Source organism: Opisthorchis viverrini (assembly GCF_000715545.1).
Source record: "Opisthorchis viverrini unplaced genomic scaffold opera_v5_160, whole genome shotgun sequence".
In the NCBI taxonomy this organism is placed as follows: Eukaryota; Metazoa; Platyhelminthes; class Trematoda; order Opisthorchiida; family Opisthorchiidae; genus Opisthorchis; species Opisthorchis viverrini.
Window position 1 is genome coordinate 78,738 of NW_008751817.1, and position 15,687 is coordinate 94,424.

A 15,687-nucleotide genomic window follows, 5' to 3' on the forward strand; every position below is an offset into this window, starting at 1 on the left:
GGAAGGCAAACCACATGAGGTACCGCTTTCCAACATCTTTACAAAGTCTAACGCATCCAACATATAGATTTTCGAGTCACGTACAGGGAAAATCATTTGTACTCCAGACAGCAAAGCGTTATGATTCCACACTGCTCAGTTTGACGGTGGCCGCTTTCCTTTTTGATTACTTTATTATGGCCTGTTCCGCAAGAACCTTTTTACAGTAATTGTTAGGAGAGTTATCGCGGAAAATTCTGCGATAACCCAGTAAATACAGTCGTAATGATTTTCCTTAGACTCGATAAAGGGCGGTTTCAGGCTACCGTGCCTTTTGATACAGAATCGTTCAGCTGTAACACCCTTTCGGTGCCTAGCTGCCATGCCACCCGAAGGTTGCACGAGGGCTGGGATACTGCCAGGTTGCCCAAGCCTAGACAGGGGAAGTCGAGAGGCAGAGGTCGGGTTCGAACCACGGACCTTCCGGTCAGTAAATCAGCGCTCTAACCACTTTGGCCAGAACAGGAAATCAAGGACCGACATAGGAGTTCCATCAGAGTAAGCAAGATACAACACCTTGTAAGCGGTACTAAGACCAACGTACGGATCGACCAGAATCAAGGTTCCGGCTCCCCGTGTGGATGCCATCACCAGCGATCAGCTGCTGCTTTCAAAACAGCAAACATCCATTGCGCTGTATGGGCACCATTTACAAGATAATTTCTCTAAACGCGGAGGAATACGAAAATTACAGTTAACTGGTATAAACAAACGATGACATTATGGTAGTTAAGAACACGGAGCAATACTACACGCTCACCGACGAGTGCCCCATTCGTTCATGCATTGCCGCATCCGGAAGTAGAGGGTGGGTGGTAGTTTGGTTCGACATCAAATATCCAGTGTTGGAGTGGGATTGATGGTGCTGATTGAACTGAACAGTTTCTGAATAACTACTCATACCAGTCTTCAATTCCCGATGGATTGGCCCGGATTGGAATAAATCCGAATGTGGCTGAGGAAGTTGATTGTTCGTATCATGCATGCTGAGCTCAGTGACAGCGTACGGCCCACTCGAATCTGCATGTGAAGGAGGAGTAGGATAGCGGACATTCTGATAGCACATTAGCAAAACGCCCGAAATCGGAGTACCGTAGAAACGACAATGTGTTCAGCAGCAGACACACGGGGAGGACTTTTTGTTCGTCGAGTCCAACAAAAACAATGAGACGAAACGGGAAGCTCATGCATATCGATTAAAAGCAAGTCAGCAGGTGAACCGAGGTCTTATAGAGCGGTGGAAACACTATTTACAGACTGACTATCAAACACACACCAACTCAAAGCATTTGAATGGTAAAGCTATGTTACATTCGGGTCAATCGTTAGCCTTGTGTATGGCACGCCCAGATCATGTTTCTTCGGACGGCATAAGTAGAAAGATTTTTGAAGTGAGAAAGACGGTATCGCAATTCAACACGGGTTCATTATCAATGGCTATTATGAGAGCGAAGGGCTGTGGAATGTGAGTTCGCTCCTTACATTGAGGATTAAGTGCTATATAGACACTTGGCAGTTAAGATGACTGTATCAATTGTGCACAATTCCCACATTTTGAAAAACTTGACTGTACCTTGGAATACTGTGTTACGTGAATTCTAACCTAGGTCGAAGTTTGTGTAGATTTTGGTTAATTATCGGGACGATACGGAAATGATGGAGCATCGAAAAAGAATTTGTGTGCTTGTCTCGAATTAACGATGGGCTTGCATGAGATAGCACTGCAAATGCGACTCATCAGCCAACCCAATTTTCAAACAGAGAGGAAACAGCGGAGAACACACAAGTTAAAAGGACTCAGTAGCCACATGTGTCCAACCGTGTTCGACGGATCCAAGAACAACCTCAATACCAGGATGGCAATACTGCTGCTCAAGTAGGTAGGATCTGTGCATCCCCAGTCGCGACAAATTCTGTCATAGTTCTCCAACCTATGAACTAAAAATATTAGTGCCAAAAAACAACCTGGACTAGAAAAGGCCCAACTGGAATGTGTCCACGTTTCTAGTTTATTTCCTTGGTTTTTAACGGAATTACCTACTAGAGTTCGGTTTTCACTCAGCTAGTACATTTAACACCGTTAGGCAATGTTAGGTCACGTTGAGTCATGTGCGAAACATAGCACAAGAACAGTGTGAATCTTTTTACCTCAGGTTTACGCGTTGATTCCTGCGTCAAATGCCACTTGAAACGTCTCTCAAAATGCTCAGTTTGCAGGCTTAGACGGTGGTTTTTGAAGAGAAGTTTCTGGTGCACTGCTCTTTTACTAGATCTCACTGGTGTGAAGTTCTTCAATCTGCTTTATCATATCCTGTTGACAAAACCCTGATTATCCCTTTGGTCATTAGTGACAACTTCTCGAAAGTTTTCATACTTGAAGATCAAGAACCAAATATAGTGCTTTCGTCTACAGCAGATTCTTAAGTGTTTCCCAAAGATGGACAGATTCTTCCGGTCGCGAGAGGTAGAGTACCCCGAATAGAGGTGTTTCTGGAAGAATCACAGCCTGCTCACCCTTGTGGAAGCCAAATTCAAATGAAAACAGCGGAAGTTGACCGCCAATAGACAGATTCGATAGATTCTACTTTATGTGGTTCTAACCGCTGATGATCCGCAAACACGCTTATATATGCCGGTCCACCTTGTCCAAACTATGCGGTATCGCAGAACAGTAACACCATCCCTGGGCTCGTGAAGTGTGGACAACACGAACACATATTTGTTCAAATTTCTGTAGATAGCAATCACCTGTGAGCTCCTTCACCGATTCCCGAAACACGGTCAAATGAGTCCCGCTTAGTGTCTGCCTGAACATCCCCATGATTCAGAAGTGGCTCCTACATGACCGCACGAAACACAGGGAGGAACAACTGTTGTACAGATACTAGCCTGAGCGTCAGCCACACTCAAGTATCTGACATCATGGAATAGGAATATGCAACTCAACAAGGAAACTCGCGAGCGTCTAACATCATCATACATCGCATTTCAGAACATGTAGATGGGAGCCTTCAAGTGGTTTGTGGAGGAACGTAAAAACATGTCAGGAGTTATGCACAGCAAAAAAAGCGAACAGCATTGTCTGGATTTTGGATAAGCAGGAGCTGCTGAAACACATCGGTATCGCAAGCTGTGAGCAGCTGTTCTGAGTATCCTAACATCTGCTTGTCTCTTCTATTCATATCCATCAAATCCCTATGAAGATTTCTCGTAACTATGGCGCCAAAGGCTTGAATCCCCTGTGTTCTTCTAACAGGACTGAAGTTTGAATCTGTCACGAGGATTCGAGGTCCTCAAAAATGCTGTCTATAACTCTCCAATGTAAGCGAGATGCAAGTGTGGATCCGTTAACGGCAGGTGCTGAGCCCGAGATACATAAAGTATAAACACTAGTCGCTGACTGCGAATCCAATGTTACGAGCCCATCTATGATACAGAAATTTATTCTGGAAGCTATGCACCAGGAGGTTGTCAGAACGGAACAAACTTCTTTACCGCGGATGAGCTCCCATCAGAATAAATTTAGTCCGAATCACATTACACGATAGCCTTCGCCTAGAAGAAAAGTGCAGCCAGATAGCCGGTACTCACCAGAAAGGCATGTAAATTCAACTCGAGTGGGTGAACTCAAACGGCATGTGCTGCGAATTCCAGAACGAAAACTTAATCACAGCATGTGGTTCTGGAGATGTGAGGTATATAGATTTTGGTTCAGATTGTACGCAGAAAGTTAGAAACGCCTGTTTGACGTACCCAATATGAGAACAATGACAAACTGTAATATGATCATCATCGGTTCTGACGGCGGCACTAGCTAACAGTAGACTGAAGGAGTCATGCTGACATTATCAGGAGACATACATAGTGAGATAGGGGGTTTTAAGAGCCTTGGAAACACGTCACAGAAAACATGCTGCCGTGTGACTGCCTGTGACAGTCTTTGTTGGAAGCCGTCCCCACTCGGCGCATTCCTAACTCAAGTACGCAGATTCAGTCTGATGTCAGAGCTGACCTAGCATCGCGTTTTAAACCGCAACGGAAAACTCAACATTACGTACGGTACCGATCGGCCACATTCCGTTTTCAGTCGTTCCAATGGAATTCACCAGCCTAAGCACAACCGAACTGAGGGAACAATACTGTAGTAGCTACAACACACCACAACTATCCGTAAACCCTTCATATTCAAACAGGATAGACAAACGAACAGGACCGCACACAGTTCAGTGCTTGCAGACAAAAACACTAAACTCAAAGTGTACTCAAACAAATAGCTTATTTCGGCAATAGTGGTACGTGGCAGAGAAGACAGACAACATGACCCACCTAGTTAGGGATAGACAGCCTTGTTACACTAATTGTTGAAAGGTTTATATGACCGTGATTTTCGGCGTCACGTTGTGGACAAGAATTCAATAGATTTTTCCACACAAAAACGAAAGTCGCCGCAACAACAGACAAGACAATCGGACGGAAAGGATGAGCACAGAGTCTAGGAGCTGTCAAGGAATCGAAGGATAGAATAAGCAAGAGATCCGGGTTTTGAATACTCTAGAAGCATTTCGTTTAATTTCATAAAGTTCAACAAGGTTTGCTTGCAAATAGCTACTGGACAAAACGCCGCAGTTTTTTTCAAAAAGGGTCTCTGCATTGATTACAATGCTGCAGATATGCGATTATGAATTCTGCGACGTTCGAATTGCCGCGCATGTTTTGATTGCCATCCAAGGTCGATGGGACTTCTGTTGGACTTAAATACACTGGTTACAGCTGCCAGACTTTCTTTCACTGATGATATGGGGAGGGGGGTTAGATAACTGATATAAGCGATAAGTAAATAAAGAGCTGTCAGTGAACTTTCCATTGGAGAGACACGGAGGGGAGTTATGCATTGAAGGCAATAGCTTGGATCATCATCATCACCGATAGCATGACATCAGTGTTCAACATCGATGCTTCACTGCCGTACAACCATGATTTGTTTGAAAGTCTAATTGTAAGGAAAAGAGTAAAGGTGGATGGGGAAGGGACTTAGTGCTAGCTTACCACAATCGTTCCGAGGTGCCCACGCCTCCAGACATTCACTGAGGCAATCTGGATATAAACTGACAACAAGAACTCCACTGACATCGGTTAGCAGCCATATCTTGTAGTGTCTCCAACCGGGCACAATGAGGATTACGCGGTCCCCATCCTGGAAGGCGAGTAGCACCGACCGCACCCAAGCTTTTCGTGATCTCCTTCATACTCCTCTGCCAAGTCAAGGGTTGGCCACCTCTCTGTTTACACCACTCCGAATTGGGCATGGAAAACAGCACTCTCTTCGGCAAACGATGGTTCGGCATACGTCACACGTCTCAACCAACGCAGCTTCTGGTGCTGGACACATTCTTCAATGGAAGTACCCGTTGCACAACCGAAAACACGCTTTCTAACTGCCTCCTTATGGATTCGCCGACACCAACCCACACGAGCTGTGGTTGAGACAACGATTTTCGAACACCTGAAGACGTCTCAGGTCCGCTGCTTGAATAGGCCAAGTCTCACAGCCATACAACAAAACAGCCCGTACTGTAGCTTGATACACACGTCCCTTCAGATTCAGGGATAAACCATTCTGATGCCATAGGTATCTCAAGTTAGCAAACGCGGCCCGAGCCTTGGAGATTCGTGCATTCACTACAATCAGAACTAATACAACTTCCAAGATACGTAAAACGCTCCACAACTTCCAGTACCTCTCCCTGGATCGTAAGTGGCGTGTTCAGTGACTGCACGTCCACAAGCATGACCTTACACTTTGTGGGTGCAAAGTGCATACCAAAGGACGGGATGACTTTGGTCAGTTCATCCAAGAATATTTGCGCCTTTTCCTCCTATTCGAACATGAGAACGATGTCGTCTGCATATTCCAGATCGACAAGGTTTTCTTCACGGGCTATTTGAACACCAGGGTTTTGGAACACCAGGGTTTCGGAGACCCTGCAGCGTTCGTCTCATTAGTTCATCGCTGCCAAGTCATTGTTTGACCGCCTCTGGCTTTCTTCCACCCTTCACGTGGTTGTGCGAAAAGAGCCCTTCGAGGAAGTCGGTCGACTGGCATACGCAGCACGTGGCCAAGCCAGTGCAACCTATTGTGAGTGATCAATTCCTCTATCGTGGGTGAGCTATTTCTTCCGAATACCATGATTGCTTCTTGTATGGAATCCCTGGCATCAATCATGACTAGCGATCTCGGCGATATCCAATGATCGTTTGGCTGTATTGGAGAAGTTGGGCAGATATCAGTGAACGCCACTAACATAGCACCTTTCACATTTTACCATATTTCATTCACCTGCTCGCTACCCGCAGTGTTGGTTTGCTGTGGAAAGTTGTTGAGCTAGGCTATGGTAGTTCTTAGAAAACAGTAGATTGGTATGCATCTTGCCGACTTACAAGGGCCCGAAGAAAAACGAACTGTCAGGCGTGCAAGCACCATGGCGTGATAGGAATCAAGTTGTGTCCAAAAAGGAACCGCAGTCTTGAGTTATAGTTCTCCACCAATGGTTGATGACTATGTGATCTAACTGGGTTCACGGTTGATGTGTAGTTGGTGGTCACCACGTTATGCGATGAAAACGTTTATGCTGAAAGTTCGTACTGGCCAGAAACAGTCGATGACCAATACACAACTGGAGTAGTCGCAGTCCGTTGTCTGTGCGACTAGCATCAACTTCAAATCGACGTCCCGGATGTGATTCCAAGGAGCTCAGACGACCGACTTGGGTATCGAACTCGACGCTTCAGCTCTCGTCGACATAATATTCGTGTAACGTGGCTTTTCAACAAGTCGGATCTTGGGTTTACGGTCCAAAATAACTCACTGGACCAATAATGAGACTGAATAAAAAAAATTGTGTGCAGCCTCAAGCGTACACGTTCCCTGCGGTATGACTGACGCCATTAGTGATCTTTCTAAAAGTTCTAATGGACCAGATTGTTTCGAGCATGAGAAGGGTCATCCAGTACTTCAAAAAAGTCATAACTACAGTTAGCATACAACACTGGCTCGGTATACCAACGACCAGCTTTGTTTTCAACCAGTTTTGACCAGTTCTGTTTTCAATATTTTCGAATATAATCCTAACAACTATTCTGAAAGGACAGGTTGGCAGTTACGTCGGTGGGAAAATTTTCACCTAATTCTAGAACATGTGAAAACGAACGGAAGGAAATAAACCTAGATCGAAGTTTGGAACTAAATGGGCCGGTATACTGTCGAAATGAAGCGCGCAACAACTGATTCAGAGTGTGACGGCACCCGTCAGTTGAGATAATCTGAAACTACTAGTACAGACGGTTAGGTGTTCCACGCAACTATATCACGGTGCTTCACACTGTGAAACCTCTGTAAAATGAAAAAAACACAGTAGAATAAGTTATCATCATCATCATAGCTTGTACATGTTTGCAACTGCTGATAATGGTGATGAGTGCTAGGAAGTGAAAGCACCTCCACATTGGCAAGAACTACTCCCGGAAGTAGACAACGGAGTTGTCGATGTCGAATTGATTATCGGGATTTATAATACCGACACGTTTTAACATAAGAACCTCATTTGTAAACCATCATCACAATGAACCAAACCGGCTCGAGATTCAACCTAATCGAGGATATCGGCCTGGTAAACCATAACAGAAACCCATCCGATGAGCGGCCAGCTCAGGTTAGGACCAAAAAGCTTCTTTTCCCATATCTCCTCTTTTGGGGGAGCACATTATACGGGCAGCCTAGTGAAGCCGCCTTAGAACAAGAAAGCGAGGAGCGGGACGCGAAAATCCAAACCCCATTGCTGTGTACGATTCGTTTTGATTCGTTCAGCTGTAAAACCCTCTCGGCGCTTAACTGCCATGCCAGCAGGAGGGAGCACGAGGGCTGGGGTACTGCCAAATTGCCAAAGCCTAGACACGGGAAGTCGGGAGGCAGAGGTACACCAGTGAAAACAGCTAACTCTGATAGAACTATCAGGTTAGAAACTAAGATTTGGGAATTGGGGACGACAGTTGCCTAGCGGCTTGCTTAGTGAAATTGAGGTGGCCAACAAATAAATGTGGTTTGATTTCCAGGGCATAATATACAGCACTAAATCGAATCCACGCTGCTGTACGGATGCAACTAGAGCAGAGCTTTCCCAGGTCTGATGGAAGGATTTTGTTCACAATACCAAGGCACACCATAGGGTTTTTGGAAGAAACGTATGGTCAAGCAAAAAATCAAAAGTTAAACATCAGGTTTGCGGGCCGGAGGACTACAGGTCCGGCAGAGTCCTGTTTCACAGGTGGAACTACGGAGTCCAGAACAACACTCACTCATGCTGATGGCAACAGTCAAATTGAATGGGGACCCAGAGGATGAATTTAGAAGTGGTTGGAAACACTAAAGGATATGAGAGTCAAGCAGCAAAACTCTCCAGAACATTCAATAATGAACTATTGACTATATACATCTCAAACCAATCCATCCCAAAGAATGAACCTTCCGGATCCCTAACGTTGTAGAGTATATTTGTAGGTGTTGGAACAACTGCACGCCTGTATGCTTGGCAGCTCAAATCTACTTGGGAATCAATATCAGATCCGAATTCGGACTCACAGAACACCTACGGAACACCATAAGGAAACATCTACCCACGTACGCTAAACCGATAAATTTGGAGGGCCAGTTGTGAAAGCAACCGAAACGATAAGCTAAGCACTCAAAGGAGATGCGTTCGATTCACACACCACGCAAAAGTGAGACTGTGTGCGTATATGTGAGATCCGGCAAGGTTACATACGTGATTGATATGGACAATTATTCAAACACACAGGTGAACGTATGGTTAGGCGTACCACCTACGTTCACGTGCATTCACTGAACCAACTACATACAGGCATACAAACAAAACAATACGCAGATAACATATTACAAAGCATCGCCCACATAGCACATGAAACAGATCGCCGGTACTGTAGTTGCTACCTGGGGTAAGATTTACTGAATACGAAGTCAGCACCAATATTAGATAGACCCCTTCAAGTGGACAGGAGCGCACCACATCGACAGACGGCAGTGTTGCCACAGCAACACAGACACGCACGTGCACGGTAGCACGAGCACTGTGATACCAGTCACATGACGGTATCACAGAGACGTGTGCTTTGATGTGATCCATAGTGGCAAAACGAATAGTGATAGTAGTTTGAAGTAGTAAAAACAGGTTGACTGTACAATACAGAGCAGGGCGTGGAAACACTGGCCACATCACTGTCGAGGGTCGAAACGAGGCTGGAGAATAGAGGTCGATGATTAATTTCTAAGGGGGCGCTTTACGGATAGTTAGGGTCGTAGGTGCAGTATTTGTCGAACCTGATAAATCTACATAGCGATGGGTAGTATATGTTGTTGTTGTTGTGGGTTTTCTTTGGTAAAGTAGATGCCATAACCCCGACTCCCATCTACAAGCAGCACCAGCTTTGAAGATCTAACCATGACTAATCATCAGGACTGGGTGTCAGTAAAACATCCAGCGTATAAGCAAAAGTTTACATAACTTCACAGCATCTACTACATCTGATGTTAAAGGAACTCACATGAAGACACTGGTTGTTGCATGATTGCTCGCCCGTGAGGACTAGCAACGGCAAAGCTGGAAGCTTCTCTGTGCGAGAGCAGATGATTGGTTAGACGATACAAATGCGGATCCTGAGAGCCATAGGGGATGCTGGCTTTAAAGGGGTGATTATAGTGTTGAATCATAGCATGGCGTTCGTTCAGTCCGTAGAACGGTGTTTTATGACGAAAACCAGGAGTAAACTCTGCAGAGTCGTATTGCACGGGGTTATTGATAACTTGCATTGGCTCTGTGCGGAAACTTGACAGATCGTCTTGCTTGGGGAAACACGCACCGTGAGAGACGGGTGTTGGCCGATTAGGATAGTCTTCATCAGCATGACGATCCAAGTAAGACTGAGACATGCCTGACGATGGATCTCGCCCAGTATCCGATAATGGTTCGTTGGTATGACACCCAATGGAAGAGTTTCCATAAGTTTGGAGGAAAGAGGACTCCGCATGTGTTGCTTGTACGTAGTTCGAATCCACTAAAAGAGAGAAGAGAAAAAACTAACATGCTCATCCCAGTGGGTTATTCGGTCAAGCCATTTACAGTTACTGGCTCAGTGACCATTCTTGTCAACGACCCGCGTTCAAATTTCCGCACCAGCGCCTTCAGCTCGGCTGTCGATCCCATCTTGAAACGTTTGATACATGTTTCAGTGATGAAGGAGTGTCAATACTTTCACACCAGTGATTACGTTTGATTTCAACGGGTACTAAATTGCCCACTGTTAGTCAAGTAGTCCTGGTGAGCGGACGTAGAGGACTCAGCCGAAGCCAATGTTGAGCCGTGTGGTTAAGACCCAAGACTTCGTAATTTACCCGAAGCAGTTCCAAGCTTTGTGAAAAACAGACCGGTTTGGGGTGGACTCAATTAAAATGCATAGTTCCTTCTGGGCCCGTAACACACCTCTTTGTGACGCAAACAATAAGCTGTGCAGTTAAATCGAGGATGAGGAAGACTACTCTACGTTGCCACAACATTCTAATCTGAAGGACACTTCAAGCAGTCCTTACTAAGAGTTCTGAGCGTTAGATATCCGAAGTGGATTGCCAGCTAGCATAGGTTGAACGACTGAAAGCAGTTACCTGTATTCGGAAGAGTCCAGTCTTTGGTTCAACATAAGTGGAAAGACGTTCAATCAGAAATTGTTTGAAGTAAACCTAATATGCGTGCGTTTCGAAACGTCCCCTGTGTAGCTGACCCTGTCTGCAGTACCATTCGCTCAAAATGAACAGGCGTATGCCACCCAAAGACTAACTTTTCGAGATGACCTCAGCAGTAGTGTATGGCCTCTCTCGGCTGGCTGTTATCTTCTCGAACTGCTTTCCACAAAGTGATAATCATGGCATCATAGTGCTCTTTGAGCGATGTTCAAAATTTGTAACCTTTCGCATGTTCTGACTCCAGGGAAAGTTCTTAAACATTTTCGACTCCGTTAGAATCATGTACACATAAATACTAAACTTTCCAGTACCAAATATTAGAGGTCATCGAGGATTTCGACCCTTCAGTTACGTTCGAATACAGCTGATCTTAAACAAGTCAAACTTGACACAGGCATATTTCCTCATGAAAACCTCATGAAACCGCACGCCTGAAACTGATCCCAGTTCACTGTTCACCAAAACCACTATATATTTTTGCGAAGCCGTAGAAGAATCCAAAACACGGGGGGAGTGAGATGTTTTGTGCAGGTTTAACTGTAGACTGCCCACCCACTTGCTACTTACTAATTAGAGCCCAAAGGAGCATTAAAAGCAGTAGCCTGAAGGTCCGTAGCCAACACTGAGTTCGAATCTGGCCAAAAACGGAAGCGGCTCGACAGTAGGGCATGAATTATTGAAAACGTTTAGAACAGTAGCATGTGTCACGTGGATTGCTATTTTCACTGTCTTTCCAATCTGTTTTCATATTTTCGCTTGTCCAGCTGCTGATGTAATTCCTGAAATGCTAGACGATGGTGTCCATGCGTCAACAGTCAACCAACTTCTTTGGATCGACGTATCCCGTATGAATGTAAATAGGGACGGCGAAATGGGCAACTTGATATGCGTTCATCGTGAAACGATGACACTTTTCGTCCGCCTTAGCCCTTGAATAGAACAAGGCACAGATGGCCGTCTAGATGTACCACTTTTTAAACAAGCATTTGCTTGCCACTATTATTTTGCTCCATGGTAGTCACTCAACAGTCCGACCACAAAACCAATAGTTGACGGGCTGTTATCCGTAACACCATTATATCCTCCGAAAGCCCTGCTCAAATGACCCAGTTTTCCACTTTTCTGGGTTGAACGCGGGAGATGTTGGTTGCACTGTCATTTTGTAGAGAGTCCAACCTTCTAAAAAACGTCTAGCCATAACATGCTTTCGGCGACCAGCTGCCATACCACCCAAATGAAGCAAGATGGTCTAGACAGGACCATTCCATTTCAGAAGTTGGGTTTGAATCACGGACCCTTACTTCAGTGATTTCGAGCCTTAAACAATGGGCCATCTCGAGCTCTTCCTTCTAGGGTTTATTCGTGCCAATTGCTTTTTCACCCGACTCACCCGAACAGACTCTGGTGTTGGTCGACGTCGATCTGAGTGGTGCACGATCTCGAGGAATCTCAATGACAAACCGATAATTCTGTAACCCTATCGGCAAAATGAGGGAGTCTGAAGTCTCAGAGGGGACTTCAGCCTTTTAGTGAAGTGAATCTATGCTAAAAGTGTGAAAAAACAGTGCACAGGTGCTTACTCCTTATTGAGAATCATCAGCAGTTTATATCCCACGAATCTCCAAGGCGACTCGGATTTGTAACTACCCAACTAGTAGCAGCAGACTAGTACACTAAACCCATCCATTGGTTAGCTTTAGCAGCCATACATCAGATAAGTGGTATTGCTTGAATATTTTCCCGTTAAAATGAGCTGGATCATTCATATTTTAATCCATCCCCCAACCTCGAGGAAGAGGAGCGTTGCCACGGAAGGACTTGAACCAGTGCATTTGAACTAACGGCCACACAACTGGGTGGTTTGAGCGGCTCAAGCGGGTCGGTACACACATGAATTGAGGTGTTTCTAGCGTTGACTAGAACAGCAAGACTAACCGCAGGTAAGACCAGGCTCCACGGTATGTCTTACGGTTCATCACAACACAAATCCGTTGGTCACTCATTTGTCATATGTCAAGCTCGTTGATCAGCGCCAGAATTGCACACCGGAGGTAATCAACAAAGCTCAAATTGATGTTCGAACATCTTGGTAACAAGAATCAACTGCAATGCTGTGGTGTTCATTGTACCTGACTTCCGAAAAGAACGGTTCCTGTTGGGGGGCACCGGAAAATCTCACGGGGAAGAGGAAAATTCACCCCTATTTAGGGGTTCCACAATAGCATTCGAAATCAGGCACAATCTTGTAAGGTATCCCAGGGAATAGAGCTCACCCTATTAGAGAAATCGAATACGCACTGTTCCCGTGGTGCATTTCACTGTTTACTGTAGCAAATATGCACAGGCGTCTGGTGGTTCATCAGCCGGTGGATGGTAAAAACTTGTATATGGGGATCTGCAAACGGAGCACGTCGTGTGTTCCGCACGCCTGAATCAAATCGATCAGTAGGATGTTTGACGTATCAGGGTTTAAGGAGGGGGGGGGTGGACGTGCCGTCACTATTTACTTGTTAGAAACATCAAAACTAAACTTCGAAGTTTGACTACAGCGAGGGGTTAGACGAAGCAGAAATTCATTTAGCAGAACTGACGGCAGGGAATCCGAAAATCAGTATCACCGATGCTATCAGTTCGAGACATTCAACATGAAAAAACTGAACAGAAAGTTACATGAGGTTAATAGATAGATGATTTTTTTTAGAAAAATGTAGGTAAACTTCAGAAAAATGTAGCTACCAACAAAGTACGACTTACCACAATCTCGAAGCAACGGTGTTTTTGAGGTAGGGTACGGATTGATAGTCTCTGAGTGCTGTGATGCGGACATTGGTGGGACAGAATTTTTCAGATTACCAACACAGCTTTGTTCATCATCCACAGTTGGGGAAAAAGGATTCTCTGTCAATCGATGTGAGCATGGAGCGGGAATAATGTGAGGCCCAAAAGAATACGGTTCTTCCAAGTTGGTCTGTCGGGCAGTGGTACAGCGACTGTAATTAGATACATGGTCCGAGGTTGGCGTCGGATAGGACGATTGCGGAGTTGTGGCCGGAGGCGATAGTTTGAAGTGGACTCCCATCTCCTGTGAACCCCATATGGGTGCGCTGTTCGGACCCGCACTACAGCTACTACTGCTGCTCCAGCTCTCGAGACCAGAGTCGCCACTTATCAATGAAGCGGTGGGCTTGGAATTAGTTGTTGATATGGGCGACTTCGTGGTCGACGACGATTCTCCCGATTTGCAGCCAGGTTCTTGAGGAGCAGAGGAACAAGGATCGTTTGCATTCCAGTCCATGCGTTGCACAGCATCTGTGTCAAACAAAGGAACTTCTCGAGCTAGGATCTCCTCCAAATCTGTGAAGAAAGCATCAGTCTCCGAATTCACATGCCCAAGTGCGAGCGAGTCTGAGTCTGCCTCTGGAGTTCCAGAGTAGTATGGTGTTGTGGTGGTCTCTTCAACAGTACCGATATCTTCGAATGACTGTGAGCTATTTGCACCAAAACTTATGCTATCTGTAGTAGCCCGCTTGTTATTTCCATCACAATTATCTAACTGTCCTGAAGTATTTTGTGTTAAATAAGCGTGCAGTGCACTAGATGAGGTATCCGGTGCACAGAGGAGCTGTTCCACAGTGGTCCTTGGGATCTTTCCATATCCAAAGGAATTGGGATGACCAGCTGTTGATTTTCCATGACTGAGTGCCAGAGAAAAGTCTGACTGACGATAACCTTCACTATCATATCCTGCGTTTCCTTCCGGCGCAGGAGAGATTGCGTTCGACGTCATCGGATACACTCTATAATTGAACTGAGGCGATGCACTGCAATTATTGGGAAGTTCTTGGGGAATCCGAACAGCGGACCCGAAATCTGAGTGTCTCGATAGACGCTCCTCGGTGTAAAAATCAGCAGAACCACATACCACTGGTGGATCAATGAAGGGAATCCTCGTGGCGCCACTTAGTTCCGTAGATCGTGTAGAACTGCTGTATTCACTGCGTCCGCCCGAACTCTCCGGGGGAGGGCCGTTATCGGTGAAGGAATACACGTCCGTATAGGTCGATTTGGATCCATCAGAAGAGTAAAAAAACTGACTGGAGGAATTCGGAGTTGAACAGGATTCGGTAGTAGCACCCAAGTTTGGGCCACTAAACGGCCGCTTTACGGTGTGTGCTGGATTTGGATGGTCAATAGTGGGGCAAAGTTCGGATAAAATACTCCCGGGAGAGGTTCTGTTGGAGTTGAGACTGATTCGTCTTTGGGAAGATAAATTAGTTCCATCAGGGCTGAGAAGCTCCTGAAGAGAATTCCGACGATCTACGGGAGAGCAATCAAGACGCAAATTAGTGATAAACAAAGATCAAAGCGCGACCGACCAACCGATCAGTCGAAAATGACACAGCTAAACCGTAGCGTCTACGTGGTGCGGTCACTGCAAAAGGGCCAAAATAACGTCAGATCACCCGCACCAAGACATGCTCCCAGTCGAGTGGAACTGTCGACTTTCCACAAGACGCGGCTTAATTTCCGCGCTATTTCTGACGTCGAGTAGTATCCACCATATTCATGACTACTCAGAGCTCACGTAACATTTCACGCCTGATAGTCGCAGAAAACGAACCAGAAAAGCAGCCTGAGGTTACACCATTGGTGAAAAGCTCCTGCTTGAAAACTCATCGAATGTAATAACAGCAACGTATTAGCTCAGCTCTCGTCTGGTCCAAGCTAGTGTTTTCAGCAGAAGAACCACACAAAGTGTGTTAAACACCCAAAAATAGGTTTAAAAAATCATGTACGTGACGCATTTAAGGTGCACGTAGGAATATCACGGAAATTTGGAA

General features: G+C 45.5%; 2 protein-coding genes across 2 annotated transcripts in view; one reads left to right on the forward strand and one right to left on the reverse strand.

Annotated features, from left to right (window-relative positions):
- The window catches only part of T265_07155 (hypothetical protein), a gene marked incomplete at both ends in the record, with an annotated part of 35,567 nt that overhangs the window by 12,889 nt on the left and 6,991 nt on the right, over positions 1-15,687 (reverse strand). Inside the window, 3 exons of the mRNA XM_009172606.1 lie at positions 800-1,059; positions 9,655-10,164; positions 13,601-15,163. Of these exons, the coding sequence (XP_009170870.1) occupies positions 800-1,059; positions 9,655-10,164; positions 13,601-15,163 (2,333 nt within the window). The remainder of the gene's footprint in view (positions 1-799; positions 1,060-9,654; positions 10,165-13,600; positions 15,164-15,687) is intronic.
- T265_07154 (hypothetical protein) overlaps positions 1-15,687 on the forward strand; it is a gene marked incomplete at both ends in the record, with an annotated part of 51,725 nt that overhangs the window by 3,963 nt on the left and 32,075 nt on the right. The window lies entirely within an intron of this gene.